Raw genomic sequence first — 19,539 nt, 5'->3', positions numbered from 1 at the left:
CGAGATAAATCAATGAACAGCAGGATACCAAGGGAGGAAAAATAACTTTTGAAGTCGTAAGAGAGTGGCCCATTACAGACAGTTGACAAGAAAGTGTGAGTAATAGTAGGGATAAATTAGTATTGAGAAAATTAAGTTTAGGTTTTGTAATGACACAACCACTCCCAGTCTTTATTCAGGCCTAATCTGATGGTGTCCAGTTTGCAAATTAATTCCAGTTCTGCAGCTTCACGTTGGAGTCTGTTTTTGAAGTTTTTTTGTTGAAGAATTGCCACTTTTAGGTCTGTTATTGAGTGACCAGGGAGATTGAAGTGTTCTCCTACTGGCTTTTGAATGTTATGATTCCTGATGTCAGATTTGTGTCCATTTATTCTTTTGCATAGAGAATGTCCGGTATCAATTTGTAAACTTAATTTCTCCAGTACTAATTTATCCCTCCTGTTACTCACACCTTCTTGTCAACTGTCTGTAATGGGCCACTCTCTTACCACTTCAAAAGTTATTTTTCCTCCCTTGGTATCCTGCTGTTAATTGATTTATCTTGTTAGACTGACCTCACACTTGGTAAAGCAAACCCCATCCTTTCATGTATTTATACCTGCTCCTGTATTTTTCACTTCATGCATCTGATGAAGTGGGTTCTAGCCCAGGAAAGCCTATGCCAGGGGTCGGCAACCTACGGCACGCGAGCCGATTCTGAGTGGCACGCTGCTGCCCACTGAGAGGAGGAGGAGGGGGTGGAGGGGCTGGAAAGCGCCACGCTGGGGGAAGAAGCGGAGGAGAAGGGAAACTTGGCTGTGGCAGGACCAAGTTTCTGCCTCCTGCTCCCGCAGGGGAGAGCGGTGGGGGGGGGGGGGGTCCGGCCCCACCGCTCTCCCCTGCGGGGGCAGGAGGCAGAAGCTTGGTCCTGCAACAGTCAAGCTTCCCTCCTCTCCCGCTTCTTCCCACAGCTTGGTGCATTCCGGCCCCTCTGCCCCTCCTCCTCCCTCTCCCTGCCTGCGATGGCTCTTGCGAGAGGGAGGGGAAAGAATGGCAGCCTGCACGCAGCTCCGTAGAGCAAGCAGAGAGAGGTAGGAACAGGGAAGTGGGTGGAACAGGGCATATCCCTCCCAGCCCCCTGCCATGAGCTGCTCAGGTCAGGGGGCTGGGAGCACCCCCACTAGCCGAGCACCCCAGCCTTCTGCCCTGCACCTCCACACACACCCCAGCCCTCTGCCCTGACCTCGAGTCGCCCCCAACACCCAGCCTTCTGCCCTGCACCTTCACACACCCCAGCCCTCTGCCCTGACCTCGAGTCCCCACCACCACCCAGCCCTCTGCCCTGACCTCCCCCCAACATCCAGCCTTCTGCCCTGCACCGCCACACACACCCAGCCCTCTGCCCTGACCTCCCCCCAACACCCAGCCTTCTGCCCTGCACCCCCACACCCCTCCCAGCCTTCTGCCCTGACCTCCCCCCAACACCCAACCTTCTGCCCTGCACCTCCACACACCACCCAGCCCTCTGCCCTGACCTCGAGTCACCTCCAACACCCAGTCTTCTTCCCTGCACACCCCACATCCTCCAGCCCTCTGTCCTGACCTCGAGTCACCCCCAACACCCAGCCTTCTGCCCTGAACCCTCCCCACACCCAGCCTTCTGCCCTGAACCCTCCCCACACCCAGCCTTTTGCCCTGCACCTCCACACACACCCAGCCCTCTGTCCTGACCTCGAGTCGCCCCCAACACCCAGCCTTCTGCCCTGCACCTCCACACACAACCCAGTCCTCTGCCCTGACCTCCCCGCAACGCCCAGCCTTTTGCCCTGCACCTCCACACCCCTCCCAGCCCTCTGTCCTGACCTCCCCGCAACGCCCAGTCTTCTGCCCTGCACCTCCACCCCCCCAGCCCTCTGCCCTGACCTCGAGTCCCCCCAACACCCAGCCTTCTGCCCTGCACCCCCCACACCCTCCAGCCCTCTGTCCTGACCTCGAGTCGCCCCCAACACCCAGCCTTCTGCCTTGCACCTCCACACACAACCCAGTCCTCTGCCCTGACCTCCCCCCAAACACCTAGCCTTCTGCCCTGCATCCCCACACCCCTCCCAGCCTTCTACCCTGACCTCCCCCCAACACCCAGCCTTCTGCCCTGCACCTCCGCACACACCCCAGCCCTCTGCCCTGAGGCCCCCCCCAACACCCAGCCTTCTGCCCTGCACCGCCACACACACCCAGCCCTCTGCCCTGACCTCCCCCCAACACCTAGCCTTCTGCCCTGCATCCCCACACCCCTCCCAGCCTTCTACCCCGACCTCCCCCCAACACCCAGCCTTCTGCCCTGCATCTCCACACACACCCCAGCCCTCTCTCCTGACCTCGAGTCACCCTGCTCAGCCCACTGCAGGCCTAGGTGAACAGAACCCCAGGCTGGAAGCGGGCTGAGCAGGCTGGCGGCGTAAGATCAGCATTTTAATTTAATTTTAAAGGAAGCTTCTTAAACATTTTGAAAACCTGGTTTACTTTACATACAACAATAGTTTAGTTATATAATATAGACTTATAGAGAGAGAGACCTTCTAAAAAACGTTAACATGTATTACCGGCACGCGAAACCTTAAATTAAAGAGAATAAATGAAGACTTGGCACACCACTTCTGAAAGGTTGCCTACCCCTGGCCTATGCCCAAATAAATGTGCTAGTCTCTAAGTTGCCACAAGGACTCCTCGTTGTTTTTGCTGATACAGACTAACATGGCTGCCATTCTGGAACATGTTAGAGTGAGCATCTTTTAACCATGACATTGTCATTTTTAATGATCTTATTAAATCAAGTGAAATCTCTGATAACACATTTATCAAACCAGTCGTATCAATTGAATGTTAATACACCTCTACCCTGATATAACGCTGTACTCGGGAGCCAAAAAATCTTACCGCGTTATAGGTGAAACCGCATTATATCGAACTTGCTTTGATCCACTGGAGTGCGCAGCCCCGCCCCCCAGGAGCACTGCTTTACTGCGTTATATCCAAATTCGTGTTATATCGGGTCGCATTATATCAAGGTAGAGATGTATTCAAAAAAATTGGACAGGATGCAAGTGTGTGTCTGCATGCACATGTGTGTGTAAATAAAATAAATATATATATGCACACACTCGGCTAGTCCAATTCCTTTGACTTTTATGTTTTTGGCACAGGCCAGCAGAAATTCTCGGTCATATGTCTTAGCTGACACTGTGGATGCCAAAGAATGATTGTTTAGCTAAGTGCTAACATTGCGTTTGAATTATCCTACTGTACAATTGGTTGAAATTACAGAACTTAACATATGTCTGACCCATTATTTTACTGCGTAGAAATGCTTGTAATTTATATAGGAAAATAATTATGGTCTGTGTGCACAAATATTTCTGTTTTTTTGTAAAAATGTGTGTTTAATATGTGATGATGACTGTGTTGGCACACAAGTTTGTTAAAATGGATAACATACTATGTTTCTTCTGGCTGCTCTCTCACTTTGGTATTTTACTGTAAATTTTACCTTCTGTACAATTTCCAAGGGTCTGAAAGCTTTTCTTGGGGCTGTCTGAAGAGGGAATTTATGTATTTGGAGAGCATATAAATTTGCTTTATTGTCAAGGGAATGGATATCTAAAATATTAACCAGATTCACTACTTCTTTTAAAAGTAAGTTTTAAAACACTAGCTGTTCTTCAATATCTGTATGCATACTTGGGCTAGAACATTATTACTTCTCTTACTGAACCTAGCTAGAATACTGTAAAAGAATTACCTGTTTGTTTATGGCAGCACATCAGGATGAAGAATAGAAATATATAAAAATAAGTTGATACATAACACTTTTCAACTTCAAAGCATTTTCCAAACCTTTATTAAGGTTCACTTTCACAACTCCCCAGAGAGGTAAGTAGAACTATGTATTGTATCCATTTTATGAGTAGTGGAACTGAAGCACAGAGCTTAAGGCCTTGTCTTCACAGGGAAGTTAGCGCAAAATAGCTAGAAGGCTCTCAAAGGGCTTGTCTACATGGCAAGAAGGGTAACCATTCGTCCGGATTCCCCCGGACATGTCCGGCTTTTTGAGCTAAAAATAGCGTCCGGGGGGAATTTATAAATGTCTGAACTCCCCCCCCCCCCCCCCCCCCCCCCCCCCCATGCAGAGCGCGCGCGGCTAACAGGGCAGCCGGACGGATGGTGACACTTACATGGGGTCCCGACAGCCAGAGAGAGCCCCTCCTCCGCTTCCCCTGCAGCAGAGATCACTCCCTCCCTCCCTGCATTCGCAGATCGCCTCCTGCAGTCTGGAGCTCCTCCCCCGCTCCCCAGCGTGCTGGGACGAGCGGCAGGGTAAGGGGGTCGGAGCAGGGGCAGGGAGGTTCTGGAGGGGGCAGTTAAGAGATGGGAGGGGGTCGGGAGTCCGGGGGGGGCTTTCTGGAGAGTGTGTAGATAAGGTTTTGGGCAGTCAGGGTACAGGTAGGGGGTAGGGTCCTGGGGGGCAGTTAGGGTGGAGGGGTCTCAGGAGGGGGCAGTTAGGGGACAAGGAACAGGGAGGCTTAGGTAGGGGGTGGGGTTCTGGAGGGCAGTTAGGAGCAGGGGTTCCAGGAGGCGGCAGTCAGGGGACAAGGAGGGTGGGGGGGCTGGGAGTTCTGGGGGCGGGGCTGTCAGGGGGCAGGGGTGGGGAGAGAGATCGGAGCAGTCGGGACAGGGAGCAGAGGGGTTTAGATGGGTCAGGAGTTCTGTGGGGGGGGCTGTCAGGGGGTGGGGAGTGGTTGGATGGGGCGTGGGAGTCCCAGGGGTCTGTCTGGGGGTGGGGGTGTGGATAAGGGTTGGGGCAGTCAGGGTACAGGTAGGGGGTAGCGTTCTAGGGGGCCAGTTAGGATGGGGGGAGGGTCTCAGGAGGGGGCAGTCAGGGGACAAGAGGCAGGGAGGCTTAGGTAAGGGGTGGAGTCCTGGGGGGCAGTTAGGGGCAGAGGTCCCAGGAGGGGGCAGTCAGGACAAGGAGCGGGGGGAGGGTTGGGAGTTCTGAGGGGGGCAGGAAGTGGGAGGGAGTGGAAGGTGCAGGGGCGGGGCTAGGGCAGGACAGGGGTGGGGCTAGGGCAGGGCTCCTTTTTTTGCTTGCTGAAATATGGTAACCCTAATGGCAAGCCAGAATGTGAATGTATAGCACACCAGCTTGCTGCACAGCAATGTCCTGTGTGGACCCTGCTACAGCTCAGTGCAAGTCCCAGAGTAGAGGAGGTGCCCTCAAGTATGTTCTTACCCCATGTTAGCTAACTTGGATTAAAACAGCAATGAAGACATGGCAGCTTGGCTTTTAACTTTAGTTAAAGCCTATATGGGTACTGGGTTGAACTGAAGCTGATAACCCAAATTAAAAGCCAATTTGCTGTGTTAGCTAACCCGAATTAAGACCACACCTTTGTTTGCAATGTAGACATACCCTAGGCTTCCATCCCGCTCTCACCTGCTCATGTCTCTGCCTAACTGTCCTGAAAATCCAACTTCTCACTGGGCTACAAAGACCTGAACATCCACCTCGGCTAGGATTGGGCCTGTTGTGCTGCTGTGGTAGTTGGGGATTTGGAGTGCCTCATACTGGAGGCTGCAGAAGGAAGCAATCACCTAGTTAGAAGTACAGCTTTAGTGTAGCATGAAATAAGGATAAAAATACTGCTTTACTCACACTGCCATATGAAGACACATGCAGCTACCAGTAGGGAACAAAATGTTCTGGGATATTACTGAAATCAGGGCAAAACCCCAGTTTCAGTGAAACCAGCTGGGCAATCCCTATAAACCAAAACTTCTGGTCAACCTAATCAGAGTCCGTCTAAAATTCCCTGCAGTTTTTTACCACTGGGTGTTTAATTTATGGTATTTGAAACAAAAACAAACCCTATGGATAAGCTGTGTAGTTTTGTTGGTTAGAAAAGCTACACCTTCATTCCCTGTGCTAGACGTCATTTGCTGGTATCTCCCATCATCTGGCCTGAGTCAGCAGACCAGTGAAGAGGGGAAGAGAAGAGAATATTCACATACTAATAGGTAGGTTTATACTGTATATTGCACTGGCTTCTTTTTTGGACCATCTCAGTCACTAGTATCAAATACACAATCTTTGTCTCTCCGATGCTTTTCAAATCCCATATTGGAAGGACTTAGATCAGACCTTTGATCCATTTTTAGTAAATGTACAATGAATTATTCTGTACAAAAAAAAGTAGGGTTTGGCTTCTCTTGTTTGCTGGCCGTTAGAATTTGTAGTTTGCTGTCCCTGACCTGAGTCTTGAGTTGCTGTAAGCTCTGTCCTTGTTCTGTAGCAGTTCTGCTTTTTATCAGGTTTTGTGTGAGTCACTTGGTCTTATTGTGTATTCCTCATTTCCTGTGTTCCTGCTTCTATACCTTTTAGCTGTTTTACCATTGCTGATACGATTATCACCTTTTTTGTTCTGCAAGTCTCAAATCTGTCTTTTATTAATGAGGTCATAGATTTTCCTTCTGGTATCAACTATAGTATTAATGCTTTCAGATAGCTCTTATTGATTTCTCTTTACCTTTTAACATATGTTAGGCTTTGTATGAGTCTCATCCTTAATGGTTAGCTAAATAGTTTTGATGCTAATGATGCACTTGAACACCATGTGTTAAGGCGACCATTTTCCAGTTGCTTTTATCATTGTTAATTGTAAATGGACTTTTCTCAGTTCCCCCAGTTTCTGCTAAAATGTGTTGTAATTGTTTTCAGATGATTTGTAGTATGACATTTTTCAGATGACCAGCTCAGCCTCTTCCCATAATGTTGTATGCTAATATATGGCTTGTAAATAATTTAAATAAACCAGTCAGTTTAGGATTATCAGAGGATTGACCTCAAAACAGGGTAAGATATGTTCCACACACAGACTTAAAATGTGTGTCTATTTATTGTTTTGCAGATCCCAATCTTCAGACACATTGTGGATCACTGACTCCCACACAGGGTGACATCCCAGCATCTATTATGTGTGACATAAAACACTGTGGAATGCTGCTGTAGATTGGAGTCATCCTGTTAGGGAAAGTAAGGTCTGTTTTGTTTTGTTTTACAATATCACAGTTTTGTGCCGTATTGTAAAACAAACAAACAATTCTCCTCTAGAACTTAATTTATAGGCCATTGCCAATCTGCAGTGGAATTCTGTGGTGGTATGACATCATCAACATGCATGCTGAAGCGTCACACAAAGTGGGAGCCAGCAATCTGTGAGTGATCTGTACTTTGGGACCTGCACAGCAAGCAAATCAAGGTGAGCTGTAAGTTAGTTATTTGCTGAAGGCTTCTTACAAGTTTTATTCATTGCATTTGATACATTATTCTAAATATGTGGGGGATTAAAGTAATGTCAGGTCACCTTAAAAATCTCAAATTGGATGTGATTCATAAATTGAGATACTACATCTTCCTTGTATGCATACTTCTTTATAGTGAACTGGGCTATTAAGTAATAAAGGTTGTCTGATGCTAATATTACTTCATGCTTGCTCCTTAATTTAATATTGCGTGACTTATCGGACACTTATTTGCTTACTAGAATTCAGGTACTTGTTTTCTGTCTGTGACCAGCAAATTTCATTTATTTAAATTAAATCCCAAGACTCTGCTACAATCATATGAAACCATTCGGTGACATCAGACTGTTTTCTGAGCAATTGATTTCTAAATCGGGGCGCCCCAATCGAAAAATTAGTTGTGTGCAGAAATTAGGTTTTCTTTGTAAAATCTAGCCTTGCGTTACTGTGTTAGTCATTTTCTACAAATTCATGCGTCATGTTTATGTTGCTTTTTTTGTTTCTTTATTGAAAATTGAACTTAAAAATAAGATAAAGGCTAGACTTGCATGCAAAAGGTCATATTATTTCTGTGCATACTTTCTGCATGGCATCCTTATGCTGAAATAAAGACTGCAGCTAGCAAAGTTGAAACAGGAACTTCAGGAGTTTTAAGAGATACAAATTATTTTAATTTGTATTTCATTATTTAAATATTGTACTGCAAACTGAATTTTCAGTTTATCTGTTTAAAAAAGAAGTACGTATATGTATATAAAGGAACATGCAAAGTGAAGTCCATACAAGGAATTGTTAAGCATATTCCAGTGATGTTGGGAGCGCTTCCCAAGCCGTAGGTCCTTACATCAGAGAACAAAATCAAACTAACTAGAAAGTCTTTCATTATACCTGCTATCAGTGTTGCACTCATCACAGAGATGAGTGAGAGAGATTTTTGTCTTTGCACCCGAATACATTCATATTAGAAGAACTGTTTTTTGTCAACCGAAGAAAAGTTATTTGATTGTTTACTCAGTAAATACACATTTGGGGTTGGGTATTTGACAAACTTTGTCCTTGATAGAATGATACAACTCATGCCTACCCCTCTGGAGTACTTTTGGGAGGCGGGGGGGGGGGGGGGGGGAACAGTACTATATATGTAGAAGTGTTGGTTTAATAAATAGAAAAGATTATTTTAACCATTCTGAGTAGCTACAGTAAGGCTTGTTGAAGACAGGATACATTCCCCTTTTTGGACCAGAAAACAGGGAAGTGGTCGTGAAACTCACAGGTGTTATTTCAGATGTTTAGTCAAATCCAAGACTAACTTAGGCAGAACTGCATTTCTTTTGGGAGTGGCTTAATGTGGTGATGTATTTACATCCTGAAAGAGCATTTTTGTTAGCGATTTGGAACACGAACTGGTTGACTGAAGAGCTCTGCTCTAGTCTCCCTTGCATGAAATTGTAAAAGTAAAGGACTATTTTAAAATCTGAGTGTCTTGGCTCGGCTACAGAATTCCTCACACAAAAAACAGTTTGGAGCCAATTTTAAAACTATAAACTATAAACAGCATGCATGCTGAAGCATCACACAAAGTGGGAGCCAGCAATCTGTGGCTATATTGTTGGAAGAGATCTGAAAAAATTTCTGTCTTGTCCGGTGCAGCAATCACTGTAGCATTCTGCATTGCTCATTCTGTGTGCTCAACTTGATGTCTGTATTGATTTTGTTAAAAAGGAGAATTTCTGGATATTAACTTTACATAGTTGTTTCTTTCATTTACAAGTTGGAGATTCATGGAGTGCTCCGAGTAGGGAGGTATGACTGATCATTGGAACCCTTAATAGCAATGCAAGATCAAAAGAGAATATTTTAAATAGATTTTTTTTCATTTATAGCTGGAATAGCCATAATAACTATTTTATTGGCAGTCCAGGTAGGGTAAATTAACAGGCATTAGAAATAAGGGAATGATGATCATGCTTAAATGTTTCATATTAAATTATTTTTGGAAGGCAACTTAAAGGATCCATTTGTATTTACTGTTAATTGTACTCGCACAACAGTGGTTTAATTTAATCCAAAGGGTTTTGACATGCTGCTCATGAGAGAGTGAGTGCAACTGGAGCTGGCAATTTACCATGAATTCTTTCCTTTAAAAATTCTTGCCATTCTTTAACACGTACACTCCTGTGTGCATGCGTGCATGTATCGTATGTGTGCACATGGTTACTTTACATGAAAATAAGAGACTTATCACCTATTTAAAGAACTTGCATGAAATATTTCACATTGTAGCTCTAAAAGCATGCATCACGCTAGAATCTTTCCTTACTTAAACAGGAGGAAGTGCAAGTGGCTATTAGAAGATTGGTCTTGTATTTGAAACACTGACTTTTGTATCCATGTTTCTGTTATCTTATTTACATATGCATAATATATGTAAAACATTTTTATTTAAGCTGTTATATTTATTACACAGAATATTCAAAATATGTTGTATTAAGGTGTCTGTAAGTGTAAAAAAGTAAAAAATAGTGCTAAGAGAATTATCCATCATATAGTCTATTGTTAAGCTGTAGTAAACTTTCCAGGACTGTGTATATAGGAATACTTCATAGAGAACAAAGGGACTGCTATATCTGAGTAGAACAATGGCAGGAAGATTTATAATCCTTTAGGAGGAGTGAATGTATCTTGTGTTATGAGAAGTGCAATGTGTCCAGTTTGTATGAGGTTCTGCCACTATCAAAGTCTTTAGTGGGAGGGGCAAGATTGATAGGAGCCTGAGGAATTGTGTTTCCTGAAGGCAATGGAGGGAGATTGATGATACTTTCCTCCCCCATCCCCACACTGATGCACCCCACCATGGGTACTTAGCTCTTTTATGTAAAACAGATCATCATTGAGCTGCAGTACAGGCATTCGCTGACCCTACTGCATACTGTAAACAGGTCAGACCATACAAGACAGATTTCCAGTTGGTCCTCGCAGGCTTTTATTGCCTTCCTGATCAGAGTGTGTGTTATTCTAGACTCAGAACCAAGACAGGACATTTCATAATTTACAGGCATTTCTAGGGGGCTTTTCACTGCAGTATCTGAAGTGCAACAGGAAAATAGGATAGAGAAGGGAAAACCCCATCAGGGGAAGGGATAGCTCAGTGGTTTGAGCATTGGCCTGCTAAACCCAGGGTTGTGAGTTCAATCCTTGAGGGAGCCACTTGGTGATCTGGGGCAAAATCAGTACTTGGTCCTGCTATGAAGGCAGGGGGCTGGACTCGATGACCTTTCAAGGTCCCTTCCAGTTCTAGGAGATGGGATATCTCCATTAATTATTATTATTATTATTATTATTATGTGTATTTAGTCATTCTGTCTGTTTGGTCCAGAGACTGCAAATTTCAGTCCTTTGGTCAAACTATTGTTTCACGTGAATGTTTGGCCAAATGACTAAAACTTTCAGGCATTTGGTCAAATTACTGAAAATATAACAGATCGAGGCATATAATCTATTTGGTAATGCTGGAATGGGGGGAGGAGGAATGATAGCAGGGAAGTTGGAATGCCAAACGAGACAGAGACATGGGATGGCAGAGGAAAGGAATTGGAGAGATGGACTAGGGATAACCAGGGATTTTGTTTAATGTTTTTTTCAAAAAATTGATTTGCAGTGCAATGAGATGACTTTCTTTACACAACCACTAATTTAGTTCATTGGAATCTAAGGCCATTTCCACGCTACCATTATGGCATGATTGGCTCTAAATATGGTTTTATATCTGTGCATAACAATTGTATCTACCCTGATATTTTAGTCGTCTTCCGCCATGGCAGCTAGTGAAGAAGCATTTTACCACTGTGTCATTTGACCCTGCTGGGATCTGGTCCGACCACAGTGGTGTAAAAAAAGCTTGTGGTCAATCTGTTCCATTACCCACTGTTGCTAGCACTGCTGGAGCTGCACTGGTGCTAGAGTAATGATGGGAGAATTTCCTAAAATTCTGTGTGTGGATCAGAGCAGTAAGATTGATATTTGGTTACTAACTATGACAGGTGACGATGTATTTTTCCCCTGCCAGAGGCTTAGGCTTGGTCCATGGTTCTTACTCTTTTTGTTCTACCCATTCTTTTTGTTGTGTGACCAGAGCCCTCTTCCTGTAATGGTTTAGCCAGGCTTTCTTCTTTCCATCTGTCTTTGTAATAGGTCATTCAAGTGTGCAATTCACCATGAACTGCTGGTGCTGCTCTCTTTCCGTGTCATACATGCACTTTTATCCCCTGCTAAGGTGCAATGGGGATAGGTGTTTTTTGTTTGGCTTTTCATTTATTTTATTTAAAAAAAATGCATCAGAAGAGTTGCCCAGAAAGACCTATCATAATCACATAGCAAAAATGTTAAATTGCTTTTCTTGTATATACTTTCTGATCTGTTGTGTCATGCAGGTTTGATATTATAGAGAGTTGCTCTGTGGCATTTCTAAGTGAGTCCTTTCCCCACCCTCGCTTATTATAGTGCATTATTTATTTATAAACCCCTCCAGTGTGTATTTTACTTTGAAATGTTCACAGCTGGAGTGTAACCATTTACAAAATTAATTCAGGGAGTCCAAATAAGCACATTCCTTTGGTTTACCGTTCATGGTACAAGTAATTTTTTCCATTGGGTGAAAGCTTTCAAGTCTTAGATCCAGTGGAGTAGGTTGGAACTGTATTCAGATTTCCCCTAAGAGGTGATAATTCATTTAGCTGTAAGTAAAAGCCAGATGAGCACATTATTATTTAGACCAAAAAGTGTGCTGTCAGCTCAGTATGGGATGCAGTACCACAAACAGGAGGGAATTTAGTGTATCTCTCCAAAAGGAAGTACGTTGAAGTATTTCCTTCTAATAAATCACAACTAAACTGGTACCTAAAATTACATGTTGTCTCCTTGATTTATGTACAGCCCTCATCGTGGAATAATATTAATAGTTACAGCAGTGATTACGGATCATTATACTCAATAGATTTGATTCTGTTTGTATGCTTTCTATCATGAATGATATTCGGAGAGTACATTAATTGATCTGAATTTTCTAAGCAGCATACTTTGTTTTGTTTTACAGACTTTGTCCATTGGAGTACTTGATATCTTTGGGTTTGAAGATTATGAAAATAACAGCTTTGAACAATTCTGCATTAACTTTGCTAATGAACGCTTACAGCACTACTTTAACCAACACATCTTTAAACTAGAGCAGGTAGGTCTGAATATTCACTGCATGCTACAAATGACAATTTGCATAGACATATTATACCTTATCGACTTGAAGTCGATTTTTGAATTACAGTGTAAGTTTTTTATGTATGAATCTGTGCTTTAATGGATTTATTCATATTTAAAATCTAAGATGTGTTTTTTACTAGTCATTACCTGTAAAAGCCATCGTGCCCTAGATCTCCTATATCAAATGACTCCTCCATCCTGGGCCAGCGCTGAACTCAGAAGCACACATAGTTCATGTGAGGATCCTGAAGACCTCAACTGTTATACATTTGTCTTCCATGTGTGCACTCTGAGGTTCCCCAAATGAGAAGTATCTCTCTTGCCTTTATGTGGACTCGCTGCCATGCTATCTAGATGCCACATTTATTCAAAGTTCACACTCTCCCTTCCTCCAGTGTCTTTACTGCTTCTCAGTGAGGGTGGAGTTTCTTTCACTTGTTTTTTTTTAAGGCAAAGCATAGACAGCCATTACATTGCCTTTATTACAGGAAGGCTTGTACAAACCACTTGGTCATGTGTTGTGTCCAAAAGGTGCCAAGACCTGGGTCATTCTAATTTCTGATGGTCAAGGTCCTGCAGCCAAGGATGTTCAGACTCTGGAGAGTTTTGTCGTGACTGATCCAGAGCTGTCAAGGTGTGTCTTGGAGGAAAAATGGTTCTTTAAGATATCTTAGCCCTAATCCATTGAGGGCTTTAAAAATCAGAAAAAAAACCCCCAAGAAACAGTTTTGCTACTGAATGGGGAGCCATAAAACTCAGAGACCCACTATGTTGTGTTCTTCTGTGACTGTATTGTGTGGTAGGTAGGCTCCTTCATAAGTATTGTAAGTTGCAGGATGTCTCCTGCAATCCTAGGTAAAACATGCTGCATTAGAAGTGGCAAGGCATGGACCACTGTTGCTACAACCACATTTGATAGAAAAGGGTATAGCCTCCTGGCTAGCCAAAGGTGGAAAAAGACATTTCCAGTCACCTATTGTTTGGTATCCAGCAGCCCTACACAGGTGTATCAAGAACAGATTTTTTAAGAGCCAGTTATTTCAAGTTGTGAAATGAACATTCTTCTTCGAATGATTGTTCATGTCCATTACACATTAGGTGTGCGCGTGCCGCGTGCATGGACGTCGGAAACTTTTTCCCTCAGTGGCTCCCGTCGGGCCGGCAGGGCCCCCCCCTCCCGCCAGAGCGGCGCCCCGCTCTAGGGTATATATATCCCTGCTGGCCCGACCCTCCCTCAGTTCCTTCTTACCGTCCGTGGCGGCGTTGGAACAATTGTCTCTCGTCTGAGAGTGTCCCTTAGCATAGTCGTTAGTGTTATCTTTACAGTTATCAGTTCTTTAGTAGCTAGTATTAAGCTTAGCAGTTAACAGTTCGTTAGAAATACTCAAACTTCTTGTATTAGGTGTTTGGTCAACCCTGGCACCGGCCCTGGGTGGTGGGACATGCCGCACGCCCAAGGCTTCAAGGCTTGTGCCACGTGCCATAAGCCTATGCCATTAAGCGATCCACATGACTCATGTCTCTGTTGCCTGGGGGAAGCACACCAAAAAGAGCGCTGCAAGATCTGTAAGGATTTCAAGCACAGGACTAAGAAAGAGAGAGACTTTCGCCTTAAGCAGCTGCTCATGGAGACGGCGTTACAGCCCTCCACTTCGACGGCACCGTCAGCCTCGGTGTGGAGTGCCCCGGCATCGGTCCGTGATCCAGCGCTGGCGGGGCACCCTAAGCCCACGGCACCGAATCAGCGAGAGCACCTCCGGCATCGGTCGTCTTCGCCAACAAAATCGAAGGGCCAACCCAAGGCCCGAGGACACTCCCCGCATAAGAGGGCAGCGCCCACGAAGACCTCGAGTGCGCCTAAGGCCGTTGCGGCCCCGGCACAGGTCCCGGTGTCAGTGGCTCCGGCATCGAAAGGCCCGTCGAGCCCCGGGATAGGCGCGTCGAGTGAGGAGGAAGGGCTGGAGGAGCTTTTGGAACAGCCCTCCACCCCGGACACATTTGAGGCAGCAAAGGACCTCATTGAATTGTCCACTGAGAGCCCCATCCAAACTAAAGACGTTCCGCCGAGACTGCCATCCAGAGGCAAGCCAGCAATGGTGCGCCCATCACGGTCGCCTTCACGGCGCCGGTCCCGGTCGAGCTCTGCCTCGGTGGACTCCCGGCTTCCCTCCACGCAGAGAGCTCCACAGCCGTCGGGCCTCAATAAGCGGCCGGCACCGACCCAGCAGCCCTACTCGAGTAGGCACCAGGACGTGTCGGTTACACGATCCCCGAGACCGACCACCCATAGTCGTTCCCGATCCCGTGGTCACCGGTACCGATCCAGGTCCAGATCGGCAAGACGCTACTCCAGGTCCCGGTCACGGAGGCACTACTCTCCGACCCCGGAACGGCACCGTCCCATGGCACCGCCGTGGCCTTCCAGATCACCGTCCGTGGTTTCGGAGGCAGACTCGGGCCGGTACGGCGGATATGCCCACAGGGCACAGGCCAGTAGGGACCACGAAGCCGCTTGGCATCCTCAATGGGGCCAGCCAGGACAATGGCCATTCTGGACCCCTTGGGCCTACCACCAGCAAGGCCCCCCATCCAGGACCTCGAGATCTGGGCCCTCAGGACACCGGTCCCGCTCTCCGCAGTGGCGCCCGCCCTCTCGCAAGGAGGCCATGGTCTCCAGACCACTGGAGCGAGAAGGGGCAGACTCGGCACCGAGCCTGGTACCGTCTCAGACCCACGTCATGGGACGGGCCCCAGAGGAGCGCCCAGTCGGTGAGGAGTTGCAGGAAGACGAAGATGCACAAAAGGCCCTGACCTCTTCCTCCTCACCAGACGAAGCCGTGGCGGACACAACAGTGTCTGGCCCTCCCCCGATTGATCATCGGGCGCATCAGGAACTGCTCCGCCGTGTAGCCCTCAATCTGGGCTTGCAGGCGGAGGAGACGGTAGAGCAGGAGGACCCCAGGGTCGACATCTTAAGCCCGGAGGGCCCCTCCAGGATCGCGCTCCCGATCATAAAAACGGTCCAGTCCAACTACAAAACAGTATGGCAAACACCGGCCTCCAGTGCACCAACTGTGAAAGGCGTGGAGAGGAAATACTTCGCCCCATCTAAAGGGTTTGACTTCCTCTTCTCTCATCCAACTCCCTGTTCGCTGGTCGTCTCTGCGGTCAACGAACGAGAGCGTCATGGCCAGCAAGCCCCGGCCCCCAAGGCCAAGGAGGCGAAACGCTTGGACTTATTTGGGAGAAAGGTCTACTCGTCCGGGGGCCTCCAGTTGAGGATCGCTAATCAGCAAGCGATTCTGAACAGACACAACTTTAATTCTTGGGCATCAGTCTCCAAGTTTAAGGAATCCCTGCCTCAGGACTCACAACCCGAGTTTACGGCTCTAGTGGACGAAGGGAAGGCGGTAGCCAAAACCTCCCTACAGGCCTCCCTTGACTCCGCGGACGCAGCTGCTAGGACAATCGCGTCAGGGGTAGTAATGAGACGCTCGGCATGGTTACAGGCTTCCGGCCTTCCACCAGAGGTGCAAAACACCCTCCAAGACCTTCCATTCGAGGGGTCAGGCTTGTTTTCGGACCAGACGGATGCCAGACTACATAGCCTCAAAGACTCTCGAGCGACCCTCAAGTCGTTGGGAATGCATACCCCAGTGACACAGAGGAAACCCTTCAAGCCCCAACCACCGCAGAGCCAGTACCACCCTTGTCCTCGACAGGAACCGTACCGCAGACGTGGCAGGGATAACAGGCGGAGACGTAACAATACGCCTAACCAGGGCCAAAATCATGGCCAAGGCAAGCCGCAGCCAGGAAATAAACCAGGGTTTTGAAGCTGCGATCAAGGACAGCGTACCACACTCTATTCCGGATCCACCTCTATGTTTCAGGGACCGCCTGTCCCGTGTTTACCGTGCTTGGTCACATATAACATCGGACCGCTGGGTCCTGCGCACGGTGGAGGCGGGCTATACCCTTCAGTTCTCCTCGCTCCCTCCCTCCCATCCCCCTTCCCCGTCCCTCTTCAGGGACCCCTCTCACAAACAACTCCTCATGCAGGAGGTGCGGACCCTCCTCACAGTAGGAGCAGTGGAAGAGGTCCCCCCGGACCTAAGGGGGAAAGGATTCTACTCCAGGTATTTCCTGATTCCCAAAGCAAAAGGGGGCCTCCGTCCCATTTTGGACCTACGCGGACTAAACAAATTTCTGATCAAAACATGTTTCCGTATGGTCTCCCTTGGAACTATTATCCCATCCCTGGATCCGGGGGATTGGTACGCTGCCCTCCATATGAAAGATGCATATTTTCACATCGCCATCCGCCCGGCCCACCGGCGGTTCCTGCGCTTCACCATCAACCAGCGCCATTTTCAATTTACGGTCCTGCCCTTCGGCCTGGCAACGGCCCCACGAGTGTTCACAAAATGCATGTCCGTCGTGGCAGCTTTTCTTCGGAAGAGAAGGATGCGAGTGTACCTGTACTTGGACGACTGGCTCCTCGCGGGCAGGTCGGAGGCCGAGGTCCGCTCCCACGTGACGCTGGCTCTACAGGTGTTCTGCAAGCTCGGCCTACTGGTCAATGTGCCCAAGTCCTCACTGATCCCCACGCAGAGACTGGACTTCATAGGAGCGGTCCTGGACTCGGTGGTGGCGCGGGCAAGTCTTCCAGTGTCACGGTTCTTGGTCATTCAAAGGGTCGTAGGCTCCATCCAACAATTTCCCACGACTATGGCCAGGTGCTGCACCCAACTCTTGGGGCACATGGCGGCCTGCACACATGTAGTCAGACATGCCCGCCTAAGACTCAGGCCATTACAGTTGTGGCTGGTCCAAAAGTATCGCCCCAACAGAGACCCTTTAGACCTGGTGGTGACAATCCCGGCTCGGGTGTTGAACTCCCTCCGCTGGTGGCTTGATCAGCAGCAGGTTTGTGAGGGGGTCCCCTTCGCTGCCCCGCAACCCACTCTGACGTTAGTAACAGATGCGTCGGACCTGGGTTGGGAGGCGCACCTGGGGGACCTGCGGACCCAGGACTTATGGTCCAGGGAAGAAAAGTTGCTTCACATCAATCTGAAGGAGCTAAGGGCGGTTCGCCTCGCCTGTCAGACCTTTCACGCCACCATAGAAGGCCACAGCGTGTCAGTTCTGACGGACAACACTACTGCCATGTTCTACATAAACAAGCAGGGCAGGTCCCGATCCTCTCCCCTCTGTCACGAGGCGCTCTGCCTATGGGACTTCTGTATAGCCCATTCAGTCCACCTAATCGCAACATATCTCCCAGGGATCCAAAACGGGTTAGCAGACCGCCTCAGCCGGTCCTACCACATGCACGAATGGGCGTAGAGACGGGACGTCCTGCATTCAGTCTTCCAGAGGTGGGGTTTCCCCTGGTGGATCTCTTCACCACCAAGGACAACAGCCAATGCCCTCAGTTTTGTTCTTACCAGAACCTCAGCCCGGGCTTGTTGGCAGATGCCTTCGCGATTCCGTGGGGCGGGAGCCTGAGGTATGCCTTCCCTCCATTCCCGCTCATCCACAAGGTCCTCCTCAAGACCCGCAGGGACAAGGCGGCAGTCATCCTCATTGCCCCGGCGTGGCCACGCCAGCATTGGTTCACGACCCTGCTGGAACTGTCCATAACCGCCCCGATTGCCCTCCCCCTCCATCGCGACCTCATCACACAGGACCGGGGTCGCCTACCCGAACCTACTGTCGCTACATCTCACGACGTGGTATCTCTCTGGCTAAACGATACGGAGCACAGGTGCTCTCACCGGGTCCAGCAAATTCTCCTTGGTACTAAGAAGCCCTCCACAAGAGCGACCTACCTTGCCAAATGGAGGAGGTTCTCCCACTGGTGTGAGCCTCATCATATACAGCCTCTGCGGGCCTCGGTCCCATCAATTCTGGATTACTTGCTGGATCTCAAACGTCAAGGGCTTGCCCCCGCCTCAATTAACGTGCATCTGGCTGCCATATCGGCGTTCCATCCTGCGGAGTTGGGAGTTTCGGTGTTCTCCAACCCCACAGTAGCCCGATTCCTCAAGGGACTGGAAAGGGTGTTTCCCTATTCGCGCCCGCCGCTCCCTGCGTCGAATCTCAACATGGTCCTAACTAAACTCATGGGGCCACCCTTTGAACCCATAGCCTTTTGCTCCCTCATGCACCTCTCATGGAAGGTAGCGTTTCTCGTGGCCATCACATCGGCCAGGAGGGTATCGGAATTGAGAGCCCTCACTTCGGAACCTCCTTATACAGTTTTTCATAAGGATAAGGTGCAACTGAGGCCACACCCTAAATTCCTTCCAAAGGTGGTCACGCATTTTCACATGGGCCAAGACATTTGTCTACCGGTGTTCTTCCCTAAGCCCCATACGGACCCAAGCCACCGCAGCCTGCATACCCTCGATGTCCGTAGGGCCTTGGCATTTTATCTAGAGCGGACCAGGCCGTTCCGCAAATCAACTCAACTGTTTATTGCCATTGCGGAGCGAATGAGAGGCCAGCCTATCTCGACGCAACGCTTGTCAGCATGGATTGTGCTTTGCATACGCATGTGCTATGAGCTCGCCAACGTACCAGCCCTGGAGATCCGGGATCACTCGACTAGGGCCCAAGCCTCCTCGGTGGCTTTCTTGGCGCAGGTTCCACTCCAGGAAATCTGTAAAGCGGCCACCTGGTCGTCGGTGCATACGTTCACAGCCCACTACGCAATCCATCATCAGACCAGGGAGGACGCGGTGGTCGGTAGGGCTGTGCTTCAGTCGATTGTTCCTTGACTCCTACCCTCCTCCAATGGTAAGCTTGTGAGTCACCTAATGTGTAATGGGAATGAACAATCACTCGAAGAAGAAAAAACGGTTACTTACCTTCTGTAACTGTTGTTCTTCGAGATGTGTTGTTCACGTCCATTACACTTCCCACCCTCCTTCCCCTCTGTCGGAGTCA

General features: G+C 48.1%; 1 protein-coding gene across 19 annotated transcripts in view; it reads left to right on the top strand.

The window, feature by feature from the left end:
- The window catches only part of MYO9A (myosin IXA), a 475,076-nt gene that overhangs the window by 311,246 nt on the left and 144,291 nt on the right, over positions 1–19,539 (top strand). For all 19 annotated transcript variants that reach the window (XM_065558506.1, XM_065558508.1, XM_024103989.3 and 16 more), the window contains one exon: positions 12,425–12,559. In XM_065558506.1, the coding sequence (XP_065414578.1) occupies positions 12,425–12,559 (135 nt within the window). The remainder of the gene's footprint in view (positions 1–12,424; positions 12,560–19,539) is intronic.

The sequence above is a fragment of the Chrysemys picta genome, chromosome 10 (assembly GCF_011386835.1).
Source record: "Chrysemys picta bellii isolate R12L10 chromosome 10, ASM1138683v2, whole genome shotgun sequence".
Lineage (NCBI taxonomy): Eukaryota > Metazoa > Chordata > Testudines > Emydidae > Chrysemys > Chrysemys picta.
The sequence above is the reverse complement of the archived record's forward strand: the minus strand, read 5'-3'. Positions and strand labels throughout refer to the sequence as shown.